This window comes from Carcharodon carcharias, chromosome 12, assembly GCF_017639515.1.
Source record: "Carcharodon carcharias isolate sCarCar2 chromosome 12, sCarCar2.pri, whole genome shotgun sequence".
Lineage (NCBI taxonomy): Eukaryota > Metazoa > Chordata > Chondrichthyes > Lamniformes > Lamnidae > Carcharodon > Carcharodon carcharias.
Window position 1 is genome coordinate 115070576 of NC_054478.1, and position 17858 is coordinate 115088433.

The window sequence follows — 17858 nt, forward strand, 5'->3', positions numbered from 1 at the left end:
TACTTTCAGAACAAACTGATTTCTGATCACAAGTGTGACTTTGCAAGAACCTGAAACTTCTGTTCCTGATATGGGGCTATTCTCAATGCCAAATAAGTTAAACTAGAAAATGCACTTCAGTCAGCGTCTGAGGTTACTATGCAATTCCAGAATTTTCTATTTCTATTCCAGCATTTCAACACTCACAATTTTTCTTTTTAGTTGAAATTATGGTGTAGCCTTTAATGGTCTAAGAATTTTTGAAAGATTATGTTCCCTCATTGAGTTAGCCTCTTTTCACAAATCTGATGAGCTGCTGTTCTGAATGCATACTTTCATTAGAGAACTTGAACAACAATTAATGTCAAATGTAATCACATTATCACAATATTCACAAGAAGATGCCTGACTGAAGAATGTTTAGCCAAATTCTCTCTCTTCATCAATGACCCAGCATACGCCAATGAAACCTTGGTTGCTGATATAACCTATTGCCTTATGTTTTAATTTCTCAGTTGAAAGGTAACCAACAGAGAAATGACTATAAGCAAAGGTAAATCACTACAAGTAGAATTGGGTATTGCATTGACAGAGGGCCTGTTGTCTTCTAAACTGTCCTCAATTCATGAAATTGAGAGCTTGATGTGAGGTTTTGTGGCAGCCTTGTGTACAACAATCTTTCACATCAATCCTACTCTCAGCACAGCAATTTTCAAAACATAATTTAGTGTGTCTAAATGGAAAAACAAACAGACGAATTACAATTAAAAGTGGCTTTATTTGAATTATTTCACTTCTGTTGGTAACTTCCATAAAACATTGCAATCTTCTACAAACACTGATGTATTAAACATTGTCTCTGATTAAACTTCACTGAAGCAAGTGTACTTCTGTTTAATGGCTCATGTCAGGTAGATTTGTGTAATTAGAAAAGCGCAATGTATGCACCTGTGCTAGAATCACGGTTGAATGTACTGACAGTTCCCAGTTAGCTTACTTACAGGACAGGCAGGGCAACAGAGGAATTCATCCTACCATGGCCGAAATAAAGTAATTCCATCTGTTTCACGCTACTGGAGTAACAGATTTTCTACTGAGGATGTTCTGTTGGTTTAACTACTTGAACATCATCTCAAAGGTGCATTTCCTTCAAGTTCTTTTAACTGCATGTGTTCTGGAGGTCTTTAGAGCTTCCCAAAAAAGGAAAAACTGGCAATTTTGAATGCCACAGGCAATCATATTTAAAGATAAATACAATGTATTTTTACATTCAGTTCTTTTTAATTTTGTAGTTAATCAGGCAATGGTAAAAGTTTCCAAGTCAAAAGGTGGAATAGAATTGAAGTAAAAGATTGTACAGTAGTAATTCTCTGCCCCTCACCATTAAAGACACCCACATCCCCAAAAACGTGAAAAATTTCTATGATAGTTCTGACTTGGTTGTACTTAACATTGTACATCGCTAATTAAAGGCCTGTGTGTAAGACATGAAATAATGCCCTCACAATCACGAGGTCTGGTTAGAGGTGACCTCCAGATCCCAGTACCCCATTAAAGAAAAAAAATCTCAATCACAATTACACTGGCTTACTGGTAAGAGCAGTACATTTCTCCCAGAACTCACCTTCCCCTCCCAAAAGTCCAGGGCCTGATAGAGAGTTAATCTTCAATTACAATGTACTTCTCTTTGAAGATAAGTTAAAGAAATTTTTAAAAATTTTTAAATTGGAACTTTGCATCTCTAGATTCCTGCTACTTTATGCCACAAGCAAACATTCCATATATACTAGGGAATGCTACTGCCAGGAGCCCAGCAAATCAATGTGACTACACATCATATGTCAGGCTTCAGAAGAATACTTGCTGGTAATGAATTCTCAAAGGCTTTAGGCCCAGAGTTCAAACCCAATTGCATTTCCAAGCTTTGCAGGCTGTGTGTTTATTGGAAAATCCTGAGTGTCTACTTCTCTGCAGTTCTGAAGATACCATGAGACTTCAAATCTCACTCCATCTCTGGCACCAAAGCCAAGTACAAAGCAGTCCACATTTTCCACTATTGCCAAAACACTGAATAAATAATAGTCTTATCAGATCCAGCATGCTTTTAATTCATGTATTCTCGTCAGTGTAGATCTGGTACCAGCACCAGAAAATTTATAGATAACACCAAGGAGCAGCGTTGTAGTAGAAATCCATATGTATGATAATCCTTATGTTGCTGGAACAGGCTTCAATACCAGCTGGTGACAAAGTGCTGATCCGTTGTGTTGGTTGATATCTCAAGGATACATATTTCGTAGACCACTAAAACAGAATATTTCTTTAAGCAGCTCTGAGCAGTTAATTTTTGTTAATATGTTCAAATGCCCCTGCTGTTCATTCTTACAAAGCAGGCTGAGCAGAAGGTTCATGCATATGACAAAAATGAAAATGTTCTCTCCTGGCAAAATAGGTAAACCTATTCCTATTACTGGAGTGGAAGCTTCAACCTGGTCTTTGTCTGCCACCAGGGTCTCCCCTATGCTCCATGATTGCTCAGGAATCTCCCCATACTAGGGTGCTAGTCACTGGGAACCACCAGTTTCTTTGATTGCATACATGAAGTAGACGAAAATCTTCAGTCTCCTGGTCCAGCTATCTCAGGGATGCAGGAACTAGCTGCAGGTAGGCTCCTATCTTCAGATTCCTCTTTCACTCGGCTAATACAGCTCTCCTGTGCTATAAACACATTGGAAAAAAATATTAAGCAAAGAGCAACAACATGGATCAAAATAACAGAAGTTGTTTATTAATAATTATTTTTTTTTAAGTGGGATAGAGAAATGGGTGTCCATGTAATAAATTTGTGGTTTGAACTTACTGTTTGTGGTGTGGTATCAGAAAGTAGCACTAAAACAGAAATATTCATTCTTAAATATCAGCAAGGATTTTAAGAACGTTACATGTTTGAATTCAGCTAAAAAGTTAAGGTGCATCTCCTTCCACTGTTGCTGAAAATGCTTGGCAATGCAGTTAAAAAAGCCTCCTTTCACATTCTCCAGCTCTTGGATTTGAATTCAAATATGACAAAACTGATAAAGGTCTCTTCCCTCTCATGGCCACCAAGGAACCTATGATAGCATTGTCAAAGTAAATTTAATCACCTTTGTAAGAGCCAATATGCTTTTGGTACGATTTTTTTCTAATTATTCCACAAGATAGGATCTTAATTGTTGTCCATGTTTAAAATTAGTTGTACTATTCCCCCTTCAAGAAAAATTACACATTGGGCAATCCTCCCTTGTTATACTGTATAAGTAACTGTTCTGGGGGTCTCAATTTTTCACCTAGGGAAAGTAGAACACAACTTTAAAATGAGCAGCATGCAATGGAAGAATGCAGAATATCATGCAACTTTCTAAATGCCATGTTTGACTACTGTGGAATCTTGTTTGCATTAGGAAGATTGATGCTACTGAGAGTCACTTAGGAAAGACTCATGGGGGTGGGGAAGAGAGGGTAAATGCAAACTTGAACAGCAGCAGTCTGTACTGGTACTGAGCATTGTCAATGTGCATCCTGCGGTACTCAGAAAGACTATCTGATCCCAATATTAAAGTATGCATTTCCTCACCCCCTGCATTCCATTCTCCCAGTTTCTCCTTCTCCGTCACATCTGGTCTGATGATGAAGCCTTCCAGCACCTCTGATAAGTCTTCCTTTTTCCTCAGCTGAGGATCCCTACCTGCTGTGGTTGAGAGAGCCCTCGGCCATGTCCGACCCATTACCTGCACATCTCTCTCATCATTTCCACTCAATCCCAGAAGCAGGATAGGGCTCCCCTTGTCCTCACCTTCCATCCAACAGCCTCCATTTTCAATGGATCATCCTCTGGCACCTCCAACGTGATGCCACACTAAACACATATACCCTCCTCTTTCAACATTCCGAAGGGACTGTTCCCTCCAGGCAGACTGACCCAATCCTCTATCACTCCCAAAATCCCATCACCTTCTCATGGCACCTTTGCATGCAAGCACAAATGTAATTCTTGCCCTTTTACCCTCTCTCTCCTTACCTTCCAAGACCCCAAACACTCCTTCCAGTGAAGCAATAGCCTACGTGTACTTCAATTTAGTCTACAGTATTCGCTGCTCATGATGTGGTCTCCTATATGTCAAGGGGGCAAAATGCAGATTGGATGACCACTTTGCAGAACAGCTCCATCCTGTCCACAAGCATGACCGCAAGCTTCTGGTGGCTTGCCATTTTAATTCTCCACCTTGCTCTCATGCTGACATCTCTGTCCTCGGCCTAGTGGAGTGTTCCAGTAAAGCTCAAGGTGCAGCACCTCATCTTTTGATTAAGCACTTAACAGCCTTCTGGACTCAAATCATTGACTTCAACAACACTGCCCCTTGCCAATGTAAGATAGTGGTCTGCACATGCGCACTGGTTCATGCATGCGTGGAAATCTACTGACATCATTCTACTGTGCCCAAACTTCCAGCATCAGTCTATACGCACACAAACCTCTGCGCGTGCATGATTAAGAGCTGCATGGCACGGTGATGCCAGAAGGACGGTGCATGCTCAAATTTCAAAATTTGGTGGTTCCCAGGGAGCATGTCAGTAGGAAGTATGGGCAACATATATGGAAGTCCCCATCCGCTCCTCCTCACCTCCATCCTCTCCCTAGGCAACACTCTTGGGGAATCCCCTGTCAATGCTTATGCAATAGCTATTGTGATCGAGCACATGCCATCATATGCTTTCTCCAGGCTTTACAGATGGCAGACAGCGTACAGTTTTCACAGTGAAACCCAATAATTTACTATCACTCCTTGTTCCACAAGAAGCTCTACAATTATTCCTTGCAAAAATGCACTTTTTTCAAGCTAGATAGCTTTATGAGTTCTGGTTTCAAGCAGCTGTGATTCATTCCAGCATGCTGGCATCCATGACAGAGAATGCAGTGTCTTGCCTTAAATCTGTGTCTTTCCTTTATGTATGTGAGAATTTAAATAACTCAATAGATGAGTACAAATTAATACAGTTTCACATTTCTTTCCAAGTGCTTGTTAAAAGGACGCTGCCGCCCAGCTGTGATGATTTCAGCAGTGCTATCTTTTGGTCCTGGCCACTGCCTACTCAGACAAGCTCGCACTGAGCATGCACAGCGTTGGTAGGAAATGCAGCCATTCAATTTCATAATGTAATCTCTGCCCCCACCATTTTGTCTCCTTTTCTTTGCATATGCCAGTCTTGAACTTGTTTTTGCTTTCAGACAGCAGCTGTTCATTGTTCTGTCATTCACACCTCCTCTGGACCTTTATGTTTCTTTACTTGTCCCACTTTGGCTCTGCCCCACCAGCACTTCTGTCATTTGTTTCCACATTATCATGGAACTTTCCTTTTGTTTTTTTCCCACCCTCCTCCATTTTACGTCCCTAAAAGCTTTTCTAACTTTACCCAGCCCTGATGAAAGGTCATGACTTGAAGTGTTAACTTTGTTTCTCTCTTCACAGATTATGCCTGACCTGCTGAGTATTTGCATTATTTTCTGTTTTCAGTTAAGATTTCTAGCATCCATAGTGTTTTTCTTTTGCATTAAAATTTCAGCACCAAACTTCATTAACAAGCAAACTAACTAAACTTACTGACTATAGAATGTGATGAGGTTTCCATGATCTGTACAGGGATGGTCTGTCCAGATCCAAGCAAGATCTGGTGAACTCCTCCATCAAGGCCAGTATCTCCACTGACAGATGTTCCTACTGTTACCAGCTGCCCCATGCTGACCATATTCTGCTCAGATACTGACACACCGACCAAGGTGGAAGCTGCGGAGTCGCACTCTGACAGTGAGCTGCTGAGTTGCAGGAAGTGAGCTTGGCTGAAAACCTGCTGCTGCTGTGCAATGGGGCTGCTTGAATCCAGCACTGCAGAAGGGTTGCTGATGCTTGGTTGATGGGAGTTCAATGTAACAACTGCTGTGGTTGTGTCAGAAGAAGCAAAGGCTGGCTGTAACTGTAAGCCCTTAGAGAGAAAGAAAGAAAATAACTTGCAAACAGCAGGAGTTGTCGAGTGTGTGCACACATGCACTTTGAAGAGTCAATTCTTTAATGTCATAGGGGTCTACAGCACAGAAAAAGGCCCTTTGGCCCATCAACTCTGTGCCAGTCAAACAAGTACCTAACTATTCTAATCCCATTTTCCAGCACTAGGCCCATAGCCTTGTATGCCATGGTACCTTTGTATATTTGTATCTTAGATGTCAGTCCAGCTCCAATTCTTCCCCCTTCATTGAATCTTCACCTTGGAGTTGCCATCATTCCTGGAGAGGAAATAAAGTGAGGCACTGTTTCTTTTTCCATCCCCATCTCCCTCAAAGATTTTGACTCTTGCTGGGGACAGCCCCATGATTCTAGTAGCTAGCCAGTATGCAAGTGATCATTCTACAGATACCATTGTTAGGTTATTGAGCCACAGAGCAAATCACAGTGAGGCCCAATGCTGTTTTTAGTTAATGTCCATATGCGCACTTTCCAGCAGGGCAGCTGAATATCTATCTTGAATGGGATTTTTTTCCTTCCTATGTAACCTTTGCTGAGGCCAATAGCAGCACCTCAAATGCTGCCTGGAAAGTAATGACACAAACTCAGCAACTTTGTGTATTATAGGTCAACATATAATGTGCATCCTATAAGTATGGGCTTTTGAAGTACTTTGTAAAAATGTTACATGTATTCACATAGCTTTCAGCCAAACTACCCACATTCCCCAGTGACAGAAAATAGCTAATTCTTTGAAAGAATTTCAAGCCACATGAGGTAAGAATTGCTAAAGGGAAAGCAAGATACAATCCATTTATGAAAATTCTTGCCCTGGACTGGGGTTGACTGAGACACAATGAAGGTTCACAAATTGATTCCTGGACTGAGGGGGTTGTCCTATGATGAAAAGCTGAGTAAATTATACTTTCTGGAGTTTAGAAGAATGAGAGGTTATCTCACTGAAACATACAAGATTCTGAAGGGATTTGACAGGGTAGATACTGAGAGGTTGTTTCCCTGGCTAGGAAGTCTAGAACATGGGGGCACAGGCTCAGGGGGCCATTCACTGAGGACTTAGATGAAGAAAAACGTCTTCAAAGGGCTGTGAATCTTTGGAATTCTCTATCACAGAAGGTTATGGATGCTTCATCATTAAGTATATATAAGGCTGAGATAGAATTTTGTTCTCTCAGGGAACCAAGGGGAGTGGGCAGATGATCAACCATGATTAAAGAGAATGGCAGAGCAGGCTTGACAGGCCAAATGGACTATTCCTACTTATGTTTTTTTATATAAGCTGGAACAGAATGCAATCCAAGCAGCCATTAGTTGCACACGTAAAACAGGTTTCCGTTTGACCTGAAACTGCAATGTCAAAATTCCTATCCTTTGACGAAAATTTCTTTCTAAATGCACAGTGGCTAAAAGGGAGGACCAAAGCATGTTAGCCGATTGCATCACGAGGGCAAAGCAGTGCTCTTTTACATACACATTTTAAGTTGTATCATCTCGTTAGAGGCACTAATTTTTTTCGACTGAGTGGTGAGAGCTGAGGTTACATGATAGTGTGCAGAAGTAGTTACGTGACTGTGAAAAAGCGGGTGATATAACCAATACCTGTAGTTTGGGGTTGTGCCCAGGAAATGGACATAAAGTCTTTGTTTACAGTAGGGAAAAAATATCATATCAGGGATAGTCTTCAGCAGAAGAGAGAAAAATCACCCGACTATCCAAAGCATAAATGTTCTCAAAGTGGGTGCCAGTTGCCTTGATAGCTTAGTGCACTGGTTTCCAAACTGTGAGTAGTGACCCCTGATGGGCTCACAGAAGGGTCACAGGCTCTCTGTCCACCAAGGCAACAATGGTAACTGTGGAGAGGAGACTCTGAAGCAATCAAACTGGACCCACTGGATCGATGTCACCAAATAGCAAAGGGGTGGACGGTGAGGCCAAAGTACCCTTTAATCTTACGAAGCATTTCTAGCAGTGAGTGGAAAGCAAAAATAGGATCTTTGTGCCAGCTTGGCAGAGGCAGGTAAGTATAACTCAGTGACTGACAGATTATGGGAAAACCTGGGAGGTCATGAGGCTGAGTCAGGAAGGTGAGTGGCGGCTGCAAATTTTACTGTGGTTCTGCTCCTGTCTACCTGCTGTATGGGTTCCTTACCCCAGTCCAGTGAACCTGCTTCGCAGGTATTGACAATTAGACCAAAAATGAAGGCGGCGACATCAATAGCAGGGTTGGGGAATGGTGCTGATTACAGTGTGTATGCCCCACTGGGTGTGGTGGTGAAAAGGGGGCTGATTTGTGTTGCAGGTGCTGCTGTGATGGAATAGGAGCTGATTACTCTGTGTAGGATGGGGGTGAGGAAGAGGGACTGATTAATGTGTGTGGGGTGGGGGAAAAAGGGCTGATGACTGTTTGTGTTCAGGGGTCTGATTAGAGTGTTGGGGTAGTGGGGGGAGAGGGGCTTTCACTGAATCCTCTATTGCTGGGGAATATGGATAGGTTGGTTGAAAGTTACATGAATACATATAACATTTTTACAAAGTACGTCAAAAACACAGATTTTCATGACGTATATTATATGTTGATCTATTATATGCAAACTTGCTGAGTTAGTCATCACTTTCCAGGCAGCATTTAAGGTTCTACTATTGGCTTTAGCAAAGTTTACATAGGAAGAAAAAGAAGCCCATTCAAGATAGATATTCAGCTGCCCTGCTGGAAAGTGCGCATGTGGACATTAACTAAAAACAGCATTGGGCCTCACTATGATTTGCTCTGTGGCTCAATAACCTAACAATGGTATCTGTAGAATGATCACTTGCATGCTGGCTAGCTACTAGAATCATGGAACTGTCCCCAGCAAGAGTCAAAGTCTTCAAGGGAGGAGGGGACAGAAAAGGAAACAGTGCCTCACTTTATTTTCTCTCCAGGAATGATGGCAACTCCGAGATGAAGGTTCAATGAAGGGGGAAGAATTGGAGCTGGACTGACGTCTAACATACAAATATACAAAGAATTGACACAAAGTGCATGCATACACACAGTCAACAACAATTTGCATTTTATAGGGCATTTAACACGTAAAACATTCTCAGACACTTCACAGGGGTGCATTCAGACAAAAACTGATTCTGTGCCAAATGAGACAACATTAGGACAGGTGACTAAACACTTGGCTTTAAGTACTGTCTTAAAAGACGAGAGGTAGATTGGTGAAGAGGTTAGGGGAGAGAATTCCAGAGTTTAGGGCCTAAACAGTTGACAACACCTTTGCTAATGGAGGGCTGAAGGAAGTGAGGAATGCGCAAGAGGCTAGAGATGGAAGAACACAGTTCTCTTAATGTTGTAGGGCTGGAAGAGATCACAGAGACAGGGAGGGGCAAGGTCTTAGAGGAGTTTGAACACAGCGTGGAGTATCTTAAGTGTGAGGCATTAGTGGACTGGCAGCCAATGCAAGCATAGAAGTGATGGGTGATCATGACTTGGTGCGAGTTAGGATATGGGCAGCAGAGTTCTGGATGAGTTCATGCTTATGGCAATGAAAACTAGGAGTGCCAGCCAGGAGAGTGCTGGAAGGATAGAGTCTGGAAGTAACCAAAGTATGGATGAGGGTTTCAGCAGGAAAGGGTCGAGCATTAGAATGCTAATAATATCTGAAAATAAGCTTGAAAGACAGAACTCTATGAGGAAAAAGGAAGTTATTGGAAAAATGCACTTCGCACTTCCAGGAAAAGTGAAGTCCTAGGTTTCCTTTAGAAAAACAACTCATTGATCTGACCTGTAATTGTGCAAAAAGCTTTGGTTGCAGTGATGAAAGTGAAGATGGAAGTTGGGTTGCTTCTGGAGATAGTGTATCTGCCACCTGAGCTGTCTCCACCTTTGTGATGATTGAATCAGCTGCGGTACTCTCTGTGGATTAACAACACATGAAAAATGTTTAACATATTTAACACTTAATTTTTTCTAATATGATCTTTTAAACTCCAAGTTTTCTCCAAACTGGTTGATTCCTGCTATGCAGGACAGTGGAACAAGGCAATCTTGTCCACAAATATTACTAAAAGGACCTTGCCAAAAGTATGTTGAGAGGCCTCGAGAGCAACCGCCTCTCATCATCCTCAAGGAACAGTGAAACACAGTCTGCAGTGGAGCTGATCAAACCCATGCAGCCCGTTGCTAGGGGTACCTGGATGAAAGGTAGTACTCAAAGGAAACGTAATGCACTGGGGGAAATCCCAATCAGTTTTAACAAAGACAATCTGAGGAATGATTTTGTGCATTCTTATATGGTATTATGAATTTCAGATGTGACAGAAACAGAATTTCATTAGTTATTCAACAGTAAAAGTTTCTGCATTTTTTTTGTCTAGTTTCTGCAGACAAAACATCGCAAATTTAAGCTGGGCTTCAGTTAGCTGTATTTTTAAAGTTCCTTTCTCTGGAAGAGAACCATACGTCAATTTTTTCTCAACATTTCTACAGAAATTTGACGAGTTCCATTTGCATTGGGGAGGAGACACAATATACAAGTGCTTTTTGGGACCACATACATTACTACATGTAATACTGGGGTTTCTCACTGAAAAATAATTAAATGGACACACAAGTTAATTGCATCAGAAATTCCTTTATGCTTTTAAGATGACATCAGAATAATTGAAATCACTTCCTACTAAAAAGGAAATATGAAAAAATTGCTCCAGGGTTTCATTGAATTCCCCAAGACTTCCTCTCGCATTGTAAGCCAACCTATAGAGTCTTTTTACACCTAACGGGTTAACTTTACAATATCATAGAAGCATATTATATGTGCCAATCTGCTTTGCCAGAGAATATGCAGCACTGCAATAATGTGAACAACGAAAGAACTTGCATTACATATTGCCATTCATGACCTCAAGACATCCGATTTAATATTTTTAACAATTCCCAATTTCCCTAACTATTATTTCTGGCATTAAATTCAGATTTGCTGTGTAAAGATTCTGAAGGAGAATAACATGGGTTAATTTTAATTTACAGCCAATGAAGTACTTACAAAGTGCCGTCACTGCTGTAATGTACAAATTATGACAGTCAATTTGTGCACAACAGAGCAATGAGATAATGACCAGATAATATTTTACTGATGTTGAAGAGAATTAATATTGTGCAGGATCTTGGGGAAAACTTCCTTGCTCTTCTTTGATTAGTACCATTGGATCTTTTACATCTACTCAAGAGGGCAAAACAGCATCGCATCTGAAATATGGCACCTCTAAGAGTTCAGCACCCTCCCTCAGCACCGCACTAAAATGGCAGCATAGGTTGTGTTCAAGCCTCTAAAGTGGGACTTGAACACACAACTTCCTGACTCAAAGGAAAAAGTGCTAAAACTCCCAATGGAGAAATTTTTAAGAAATGCATCAGTCAATCTCAATGATCAAACCTTTTTTTCTCCTTACTACATTCTTGCATCTTAAATAAAGGCCAAAGTATTCACTGTCAACTCTTGCTTCACAATAGGGTTATAAATTTGAGACCAAAGTACTATGTAAAATTTGTACCATCACTTACCACCTCCATGTGTGGATGCAAGTGTGACTGTCACTGTCTCTGTCTGAAGACTCCCATTGGAAGCCGTCCATTGCAGCTGGAAATATAATCTTTGTAAGTTAAAGGGAAATTGATTTGAGGCAGCACAGAAGTCAGTGACTCAGCCAATGATGCTCCTCTACAGGCCACTTGCAAAGATACAATGACAGTGCAGATTGGCTAAACATCTCATATCTTCATTTTGCCTCTAGAGGCAAGTGGCTTGTCCATAGCATAGTGCTTCAACTAGGCAGCTTGCTTAAAACTATGAGTACGGCATGTAAACCCACATTCCATCACCTCTCTGGCACCCTACATGTAAAGAATGCCGTGACATTTTGTTAGGAAGTCTCAAGGCTTCACACATAATTAATTGTAAAATAAGTGTAGAGTGATTAAGCAGTTACATAGTCAAACATCAAAGTCATACACTAAGATTTCACAAACATCAGCAAGATAAATGGGCAGGCTATCTGCTGTGTGAGGAATGTTGACCAGAACAGAGGGGGATCTTCAAGTAATGATATAGGATATTTACATTCCATTTGAACTGCCAAAAAAGGCAGACAAAGCATCAGATTATAGTTTAAAATTCTTCAGGTTTTGTGTTAATCTTTTCCTCTCAAATAATCATCTTTTAAAAATTGAATTGTCAACAATTATCCACACCAAACATTGACTATAAACTGGAAGAAGTTTTTGGACTCTGTTAATCCTGTCATTTTGTTAAACCAGATATAAGCGATAATCCAATGACATAACATTAAGTATCATTTGAGTTAGTGGTCAAAAAACAGTGATATGGAGAGGAGAAGGGAAAAAGCACACACAAGATCCAAGAGTGAATCAAGCCATGCCAATCTCATGCACTTCCTAGCAGTAAGCTTTAAAATATCGTTGGCACAGATATCTGAGGCCACCACAATTTAAATTATTTTCTTTTTTTTCTGATTTTCAACAAGAAAGATCTGGCTGAGTTCCATGCTTATCTGGGCTCATTCTGGGAACACACAGGCTTTGCTGGTGCTATTAGAAAATTATCAATATATCCTCAATCCTGAGATGGATGTTGGATTTTGTGCCTCACGGAACTTGTTATTATCGTCTCTATGGATCGGAGAAGAATTTCCGATAACTGGTTATTTTTCTGAATTTTGCCTGTCCTAGGAGATTACTTGGCTGCTAGTTCATGGAAAGCACTGACAGCAATGATGCTCACTTCCAACATGATTGTATGGGGCGGATTTGATGGACGATTGCTCCTTTCTTATCTGCCATTCTCATATGCTTGAACGCTCTTGCCTGAGAAAGGAAACCATTTTTAGAAGTCACCCAGAAAAAGGAGATTGTTAGCCATGCAAAGTGATGTAGGACACTGCTTCAGATTACAGTAATTTTGCTCGAGTCTGAGACATGTATGACAACATTGTTGCTTGGCCAACATCATCTCAGCCACTATCACTGGGTCAAAATACTGGAACCTCCTTAACAGCATTGCGGGTGCACCTACTCCACATGGATTGCACCTTCTCAAGAGCAATTAAGGATGGGCAACAAATGCTGGCCTTGCCAGCAATGCTTACATCCTATGAACAATTTCAAAAACTGCATTAACCTGTATCCAATGCTTTGAGATAAGCTAAATGAACAGACAGTATTGTATTTTTATTTGCACCTCAACGCTTTCATGGTAAGCTTCCCAATGCTCTCCTGGTCAGCTTCCCAACTAACATTTAACCCAAACATAGGCTCATCCAAAACTCTAAGGCCCATATGATAACTCACACCAAAGCTTGTTTACCCAACAGCCTTGTGCTCACTGACCTACTGTGGTCTGCAGTTAAGCAATGCCTCAATTTTAAAATCTTAACCTTGCATTCAAATCATAGGGTACAGTAGAATAGCATTTATGTAAGTGAACTAAGCCATCCAGTGGCCCAGACAAATAATTGCTAAATATGTGTTTAAATCCGACCAAGGCAGCTGAGGGATTTAAATTCAACTAATTAAACAAAATCTGGAAGAAAATAGTATCAGTGTCAGTGACCATAAGATTACCAGATTTTCATAAAAATCCATCTGGTTCACTAACCTCCTTTAGGGAAGATCATCTGCCCTCATTTGCTCTGGCCTATATGTGACTCCAGATCCACAGCAATGCGAATGATTCGCAACTGTCCTCAAATGGCCTAGCACACCAGTCTAGTATTCAAGGCGGCAAGTCACCACTACATTCTGCTTCCACCTAAACTTTGGAATTAGACCCCTCCACCTCTCTATCCTCTAAGTCGCTCTTTAGAACCTACTTCTTTGACCAAGCTTTTGGTCACCTTTCCAAATATGTCAAATTTGGTCTGATATTGCTTGTGAACATCTTGGGATGTTTTACTGCATTAAAAGTGCTATATAAATGCAACTTGTTATTGCACCTGCTGGGTGACTACCAAGATTGGCTACCTATCAAGTGTAACAAGACATTTTTTGAAAATCTGGAGAACAAGGTATGTCTAAGTGTAATGCTATAAACCATTACCTGAATCATGCTCTCCTAGATTATCTTTGTTTCATCCTACGTGGGGATGGGCAAAGTTTTGGTAGACATATCCACTAGGTCCAATATGGGATCCTTGCTCATCCGTGTAATAGGCTGGATCCCTAGCTGTAACCCTTGTGCTCTCATCAATATGTATATAATCAAGTCAGTAGTCCATCTGAAACCTCACATCGAGACCTGAGGATTTTACTGGAATGGCAACTGCTCCCCATTTTCATATGCTACTCCTCTGCCTCTTCCCTATAACAGAAGAGAAGGTCATCCTTACTTCATCGAGTAAAAAGACACCTGTCCTAAGTGACTTTTATTGGTTGATGCTGATTACTATTGATATTGGCAAGGAATTCATGGAACAGATATGTAGTTTACCAGTGGTGACCAGATGCAGAAATAAAGCCTTGATAGTTGAGGACATCAAGTTAAACTTAATGAACCCTTTTAAAGTGCATTCTTCAGATACTCATTTGTTTCCTTTAATTTCTCTCCCTCTCTTCCTTGTTAGGATATGTTTCAATGGTGGTTACAGACCTGCAGTGTGTTGTGTTCAAATGGGCGTTCAGCATGTGTAAACCAGAGCAATATGTTGCAGTGGCTATTTAACTACAGACAGGAACACAGTTGATTATATGCTTACCCAATGTTCACATGCACTTCCAGTATAGATTAATAGACTACAGGCAGGAACAGTAACTTGACTTATCCTTACCCTCCCCAGCTCAGCATCACTGAAATCTGCCTCACCCTTTACTCAATCTGAGTTCTGCTAACATAGTATGGGTGGGAGGTCATAATGACACCTTCTAGTCTACACTGGGTGCTGCCTACTCTTGTATTTTTTTTATATAAATACTATTTTCTAGTCAGTGCCAGAGTTTCAGTCATTTTCAGCTGCAGCTTGATATGACGCAACCTGAACTAACTTTTTTTTTTAGGGAATGAGACAAACTGGCTATTGGTTAAGAACTGAAAAGCACTGGTCACTCAACTAGCATCATCTTAACCATTACTGGATGAATCTGTGCAGGGCCAAGACCTTGAAAATTTTTCCCACTTGTATCTGATTCTGTCTTGTCTGACAATACAGAAGTGCCTCACTAAGCCAGATCCTGAAGTCTCCCTGTGAAAAATGAATTCATAGGATTATACAGGATATATAGCACATGTGGCCCAACCAATCCATGCTGGCATATATTATCCAGTCTTCTGCCTATCCTCATCTATCTCTATCAGCATAATTTTCCATTCCTTTCTCCGTCATATGCTTATTTAGCTTGCCCTTAAATGCATCTACCATTCCATATAGTAGCGAGCTCCACATTCTCACCACACTATGGGTAGAAAAGTTTCTTCTGATTTCCTATTTGATTTGTTAATGACTATCTTATAATGGTGGTCCCTAACTTAGGTCTTTGCCACAAATGGAAACATTCTCTATGTCAACCCTTTAAAACTTCTTAATTTTAGAGACATTAGGTCACCCCCTCAAAAGAGCAGAGATCCAATCTGTTCATCCTCTCTCGATTGGCATACCCTATATTTCTGATATCATCCTCGTAAATCATTTTTGCACTTTCGCCAAAGCTTCTATGACTTTTTTAAAGAATATGGTGACCAGAATTGTACACAGTACTCTAGGTGTGGTCCAACCAAGGATCAGTACCTTGGCATCATTCTAGAGGCCATCATACCCCTTTCACAATTGAGGTAATTTAGAGTGTGAGGGTTCATGTTTGGAAAATAATAATTAAAGGCAAATATTATGGTTTTCTGTAATTGGGAAGCACCTAAGCAATTACTGGAGAGTCTGAAGCCAAGTACGTGTAAGAAGGTTGGGGTTGCTCAGGGTCAGATTGATTCAGAGGACTTGGACGGAGCATGATCTAAGATGGCATCACCCAAGTTACTGTTGTCAAGGTTTGGGATTAGTAGTGCATAAGCCAGATTCCAGAAGAAATCCAAAACTGTTGCAGCCTTTGTAGACCTGTCATCAGACTATAACACAGTCTGGATTAGAGGACTAAGTCTTGCCCATATCTCAAAATACTGCTCCTACTATGGACAATGCTGGATGGTGTCCACTTGGGTGACAAAGTCAGCTCGCCCTGGTTGTTCAACACCAAACTGCCACAAGGCTAGTAATTGAGTAACACTCTTCAATGTTTACACAAGAAACATGACACCAATGAAATTGCATTCATTTGCATACAGATGACTCTATCCTAACAATGCAAGGGACCATCTTCAGTGGCATCAAGTCCACCTTGAATGGGGACCTAAACACCAGGGAGGAAGAATGGAAGCTCAAGTCAAACCACACAAACCGTCACTGCATTCCACCTTGATAACGGACGTGTAAAGTGCATCCTGAAACTGACTTTCTGTGGCAAGACTGTACTGTGATCCTATTCCGATCTATTTTGGAATGAAGCTGGACATTAATCTTCCATGACCACCTGAAGCAGCTAGCCATTTCAATAAAGTTAAGGTCAACATGGTACAGATACTGACAAGCACAAAGTGGGGGGTATCAGCACCGGTGCTTTAGATATTAGAGACAGCCCTTGTGTTCTCTGCAGCCAAGTGCTGTGCACTGGAATGGGCCATAAGTAGCATGCTTGACTTGATGATGGACATTCAATTCACTATTCTTTGTCAGATCTGGCTGGACCAGATAAAACATAATTGGGTACCGTTCTCATCTGATAACTATTCCAGGATCATCCTGTAAAGCAAAGATAACCACTGGTTTCTTTTTTCCACTGTTAACTGTCTTCTTAAACCCCTCTTCCTGTCTCCTCCAGCAGTAAGCATGAAGAGTTCATGGACTTGTGTGACTAAAATTGAGACCATACAATCATTTGCCACTACTATTTCCTTCCCTTCCACTAGCTCTCTCTCAAGTGACCTCCCACCCACCCCTGGCTAGCCCTGAACTCTCATCTTTCTCTGGTTTCTCTCCCCTCATGCAGCTCGTTTTTTCCATGAGACCCACCTCTCACTCCCATGATCCTAATCCCACTAACCTGCTGACCACCCAACTTCCCTTCCTGGCCCCCATGTTAGATGTTTTGTTATCTATTCTCTCAAATGTGGTCCTTCTATCCTTGAAATCTGCTGATATTACCCCTCTCCCAAAAACACTAACCTCGACTCACTATCCTGCAAATACTACCTCATCTCCAAGCTCCCTTCCTCTGTACAATTGTTGGACATGCTATTGCCTCTCAAGCCCATGACCATCTTTCCCAGAACTCCATGCCTGAATCCCACCAATCCCGTTTTCACCCCTGCCATGGTACCAAAATGGCTCTTATCAAAGTCACAAATGACATCTTGTGTGACTAAGACAAGGGAAACCAACCATCCTCATCCTTCTCGACTTCTCTGCAGCTTTTAAACAGCTGCCTACACCATCCTCCTCCAAAGTCTCTCCATTGTCTTCTGGTTTACTGGAACTGCTCTTAACTGGTTCTATCCTTATCCATCTAATTGCAAACAGAATATTACCTGAAATGGTTTCTGTTCCCACTCCTACACCATTACCTCTGTTATCCCCCAAGGATCTAGCCTTGGCCCCCCTCCTGTTTCTCATCTATGTTTCATCTGGGTGACATCCTCTGAAAACAGAGAATTACTTTTCACGTGTACATTGACTTCACCCATCCAGCATTACCTCACTCTCGGCTCCTCTACTGTTGTTAAATTA

The 17858-nt window shown here is 41.1% G+C and overlaps 1 protein-coding gene across 5 annotated transcripts in view; it reads right to left on the reverse strand.

The window, feature by feature from the left end:
- Positions 1-737: 737 nt before the first annotated feature.
- LOC121284818 (calcium-responsive transcription factor-like) overlaps positions 738-17858 on the reverse strand; it is a 59027-nt gene continuing 41906 nt past the window's right edge. For 2 of the 5 annotated variants that reach the window (XM_041200552.1, XM_041200553.1), the window contains exons 13-16: positions 11581-11656; positions 9803-9933; positions 5619-5997; positions 738-2697 (exon numbers count right to left, since the gene is read on the reverse strand). In XM_041200552.1, the coding sequence (XP_041056486.1) occupies positions 2597-2697; positions 5619-5997; positions 9803-9933; positions 11581-11656 (687 nt within the window). In that variant the 3' untranslated portion in view covers positions 738-2596. Of the gene's footprint in view, positions 2698-5618; positions 5998-9802; positions 9934-11580; positions 11657-17858 lie in introns of those variants that run through there. The other 3 variants (XM_041200555.1, XM_041200556.1, XM_041200554.1) reach the window with 3 other exon arrangements.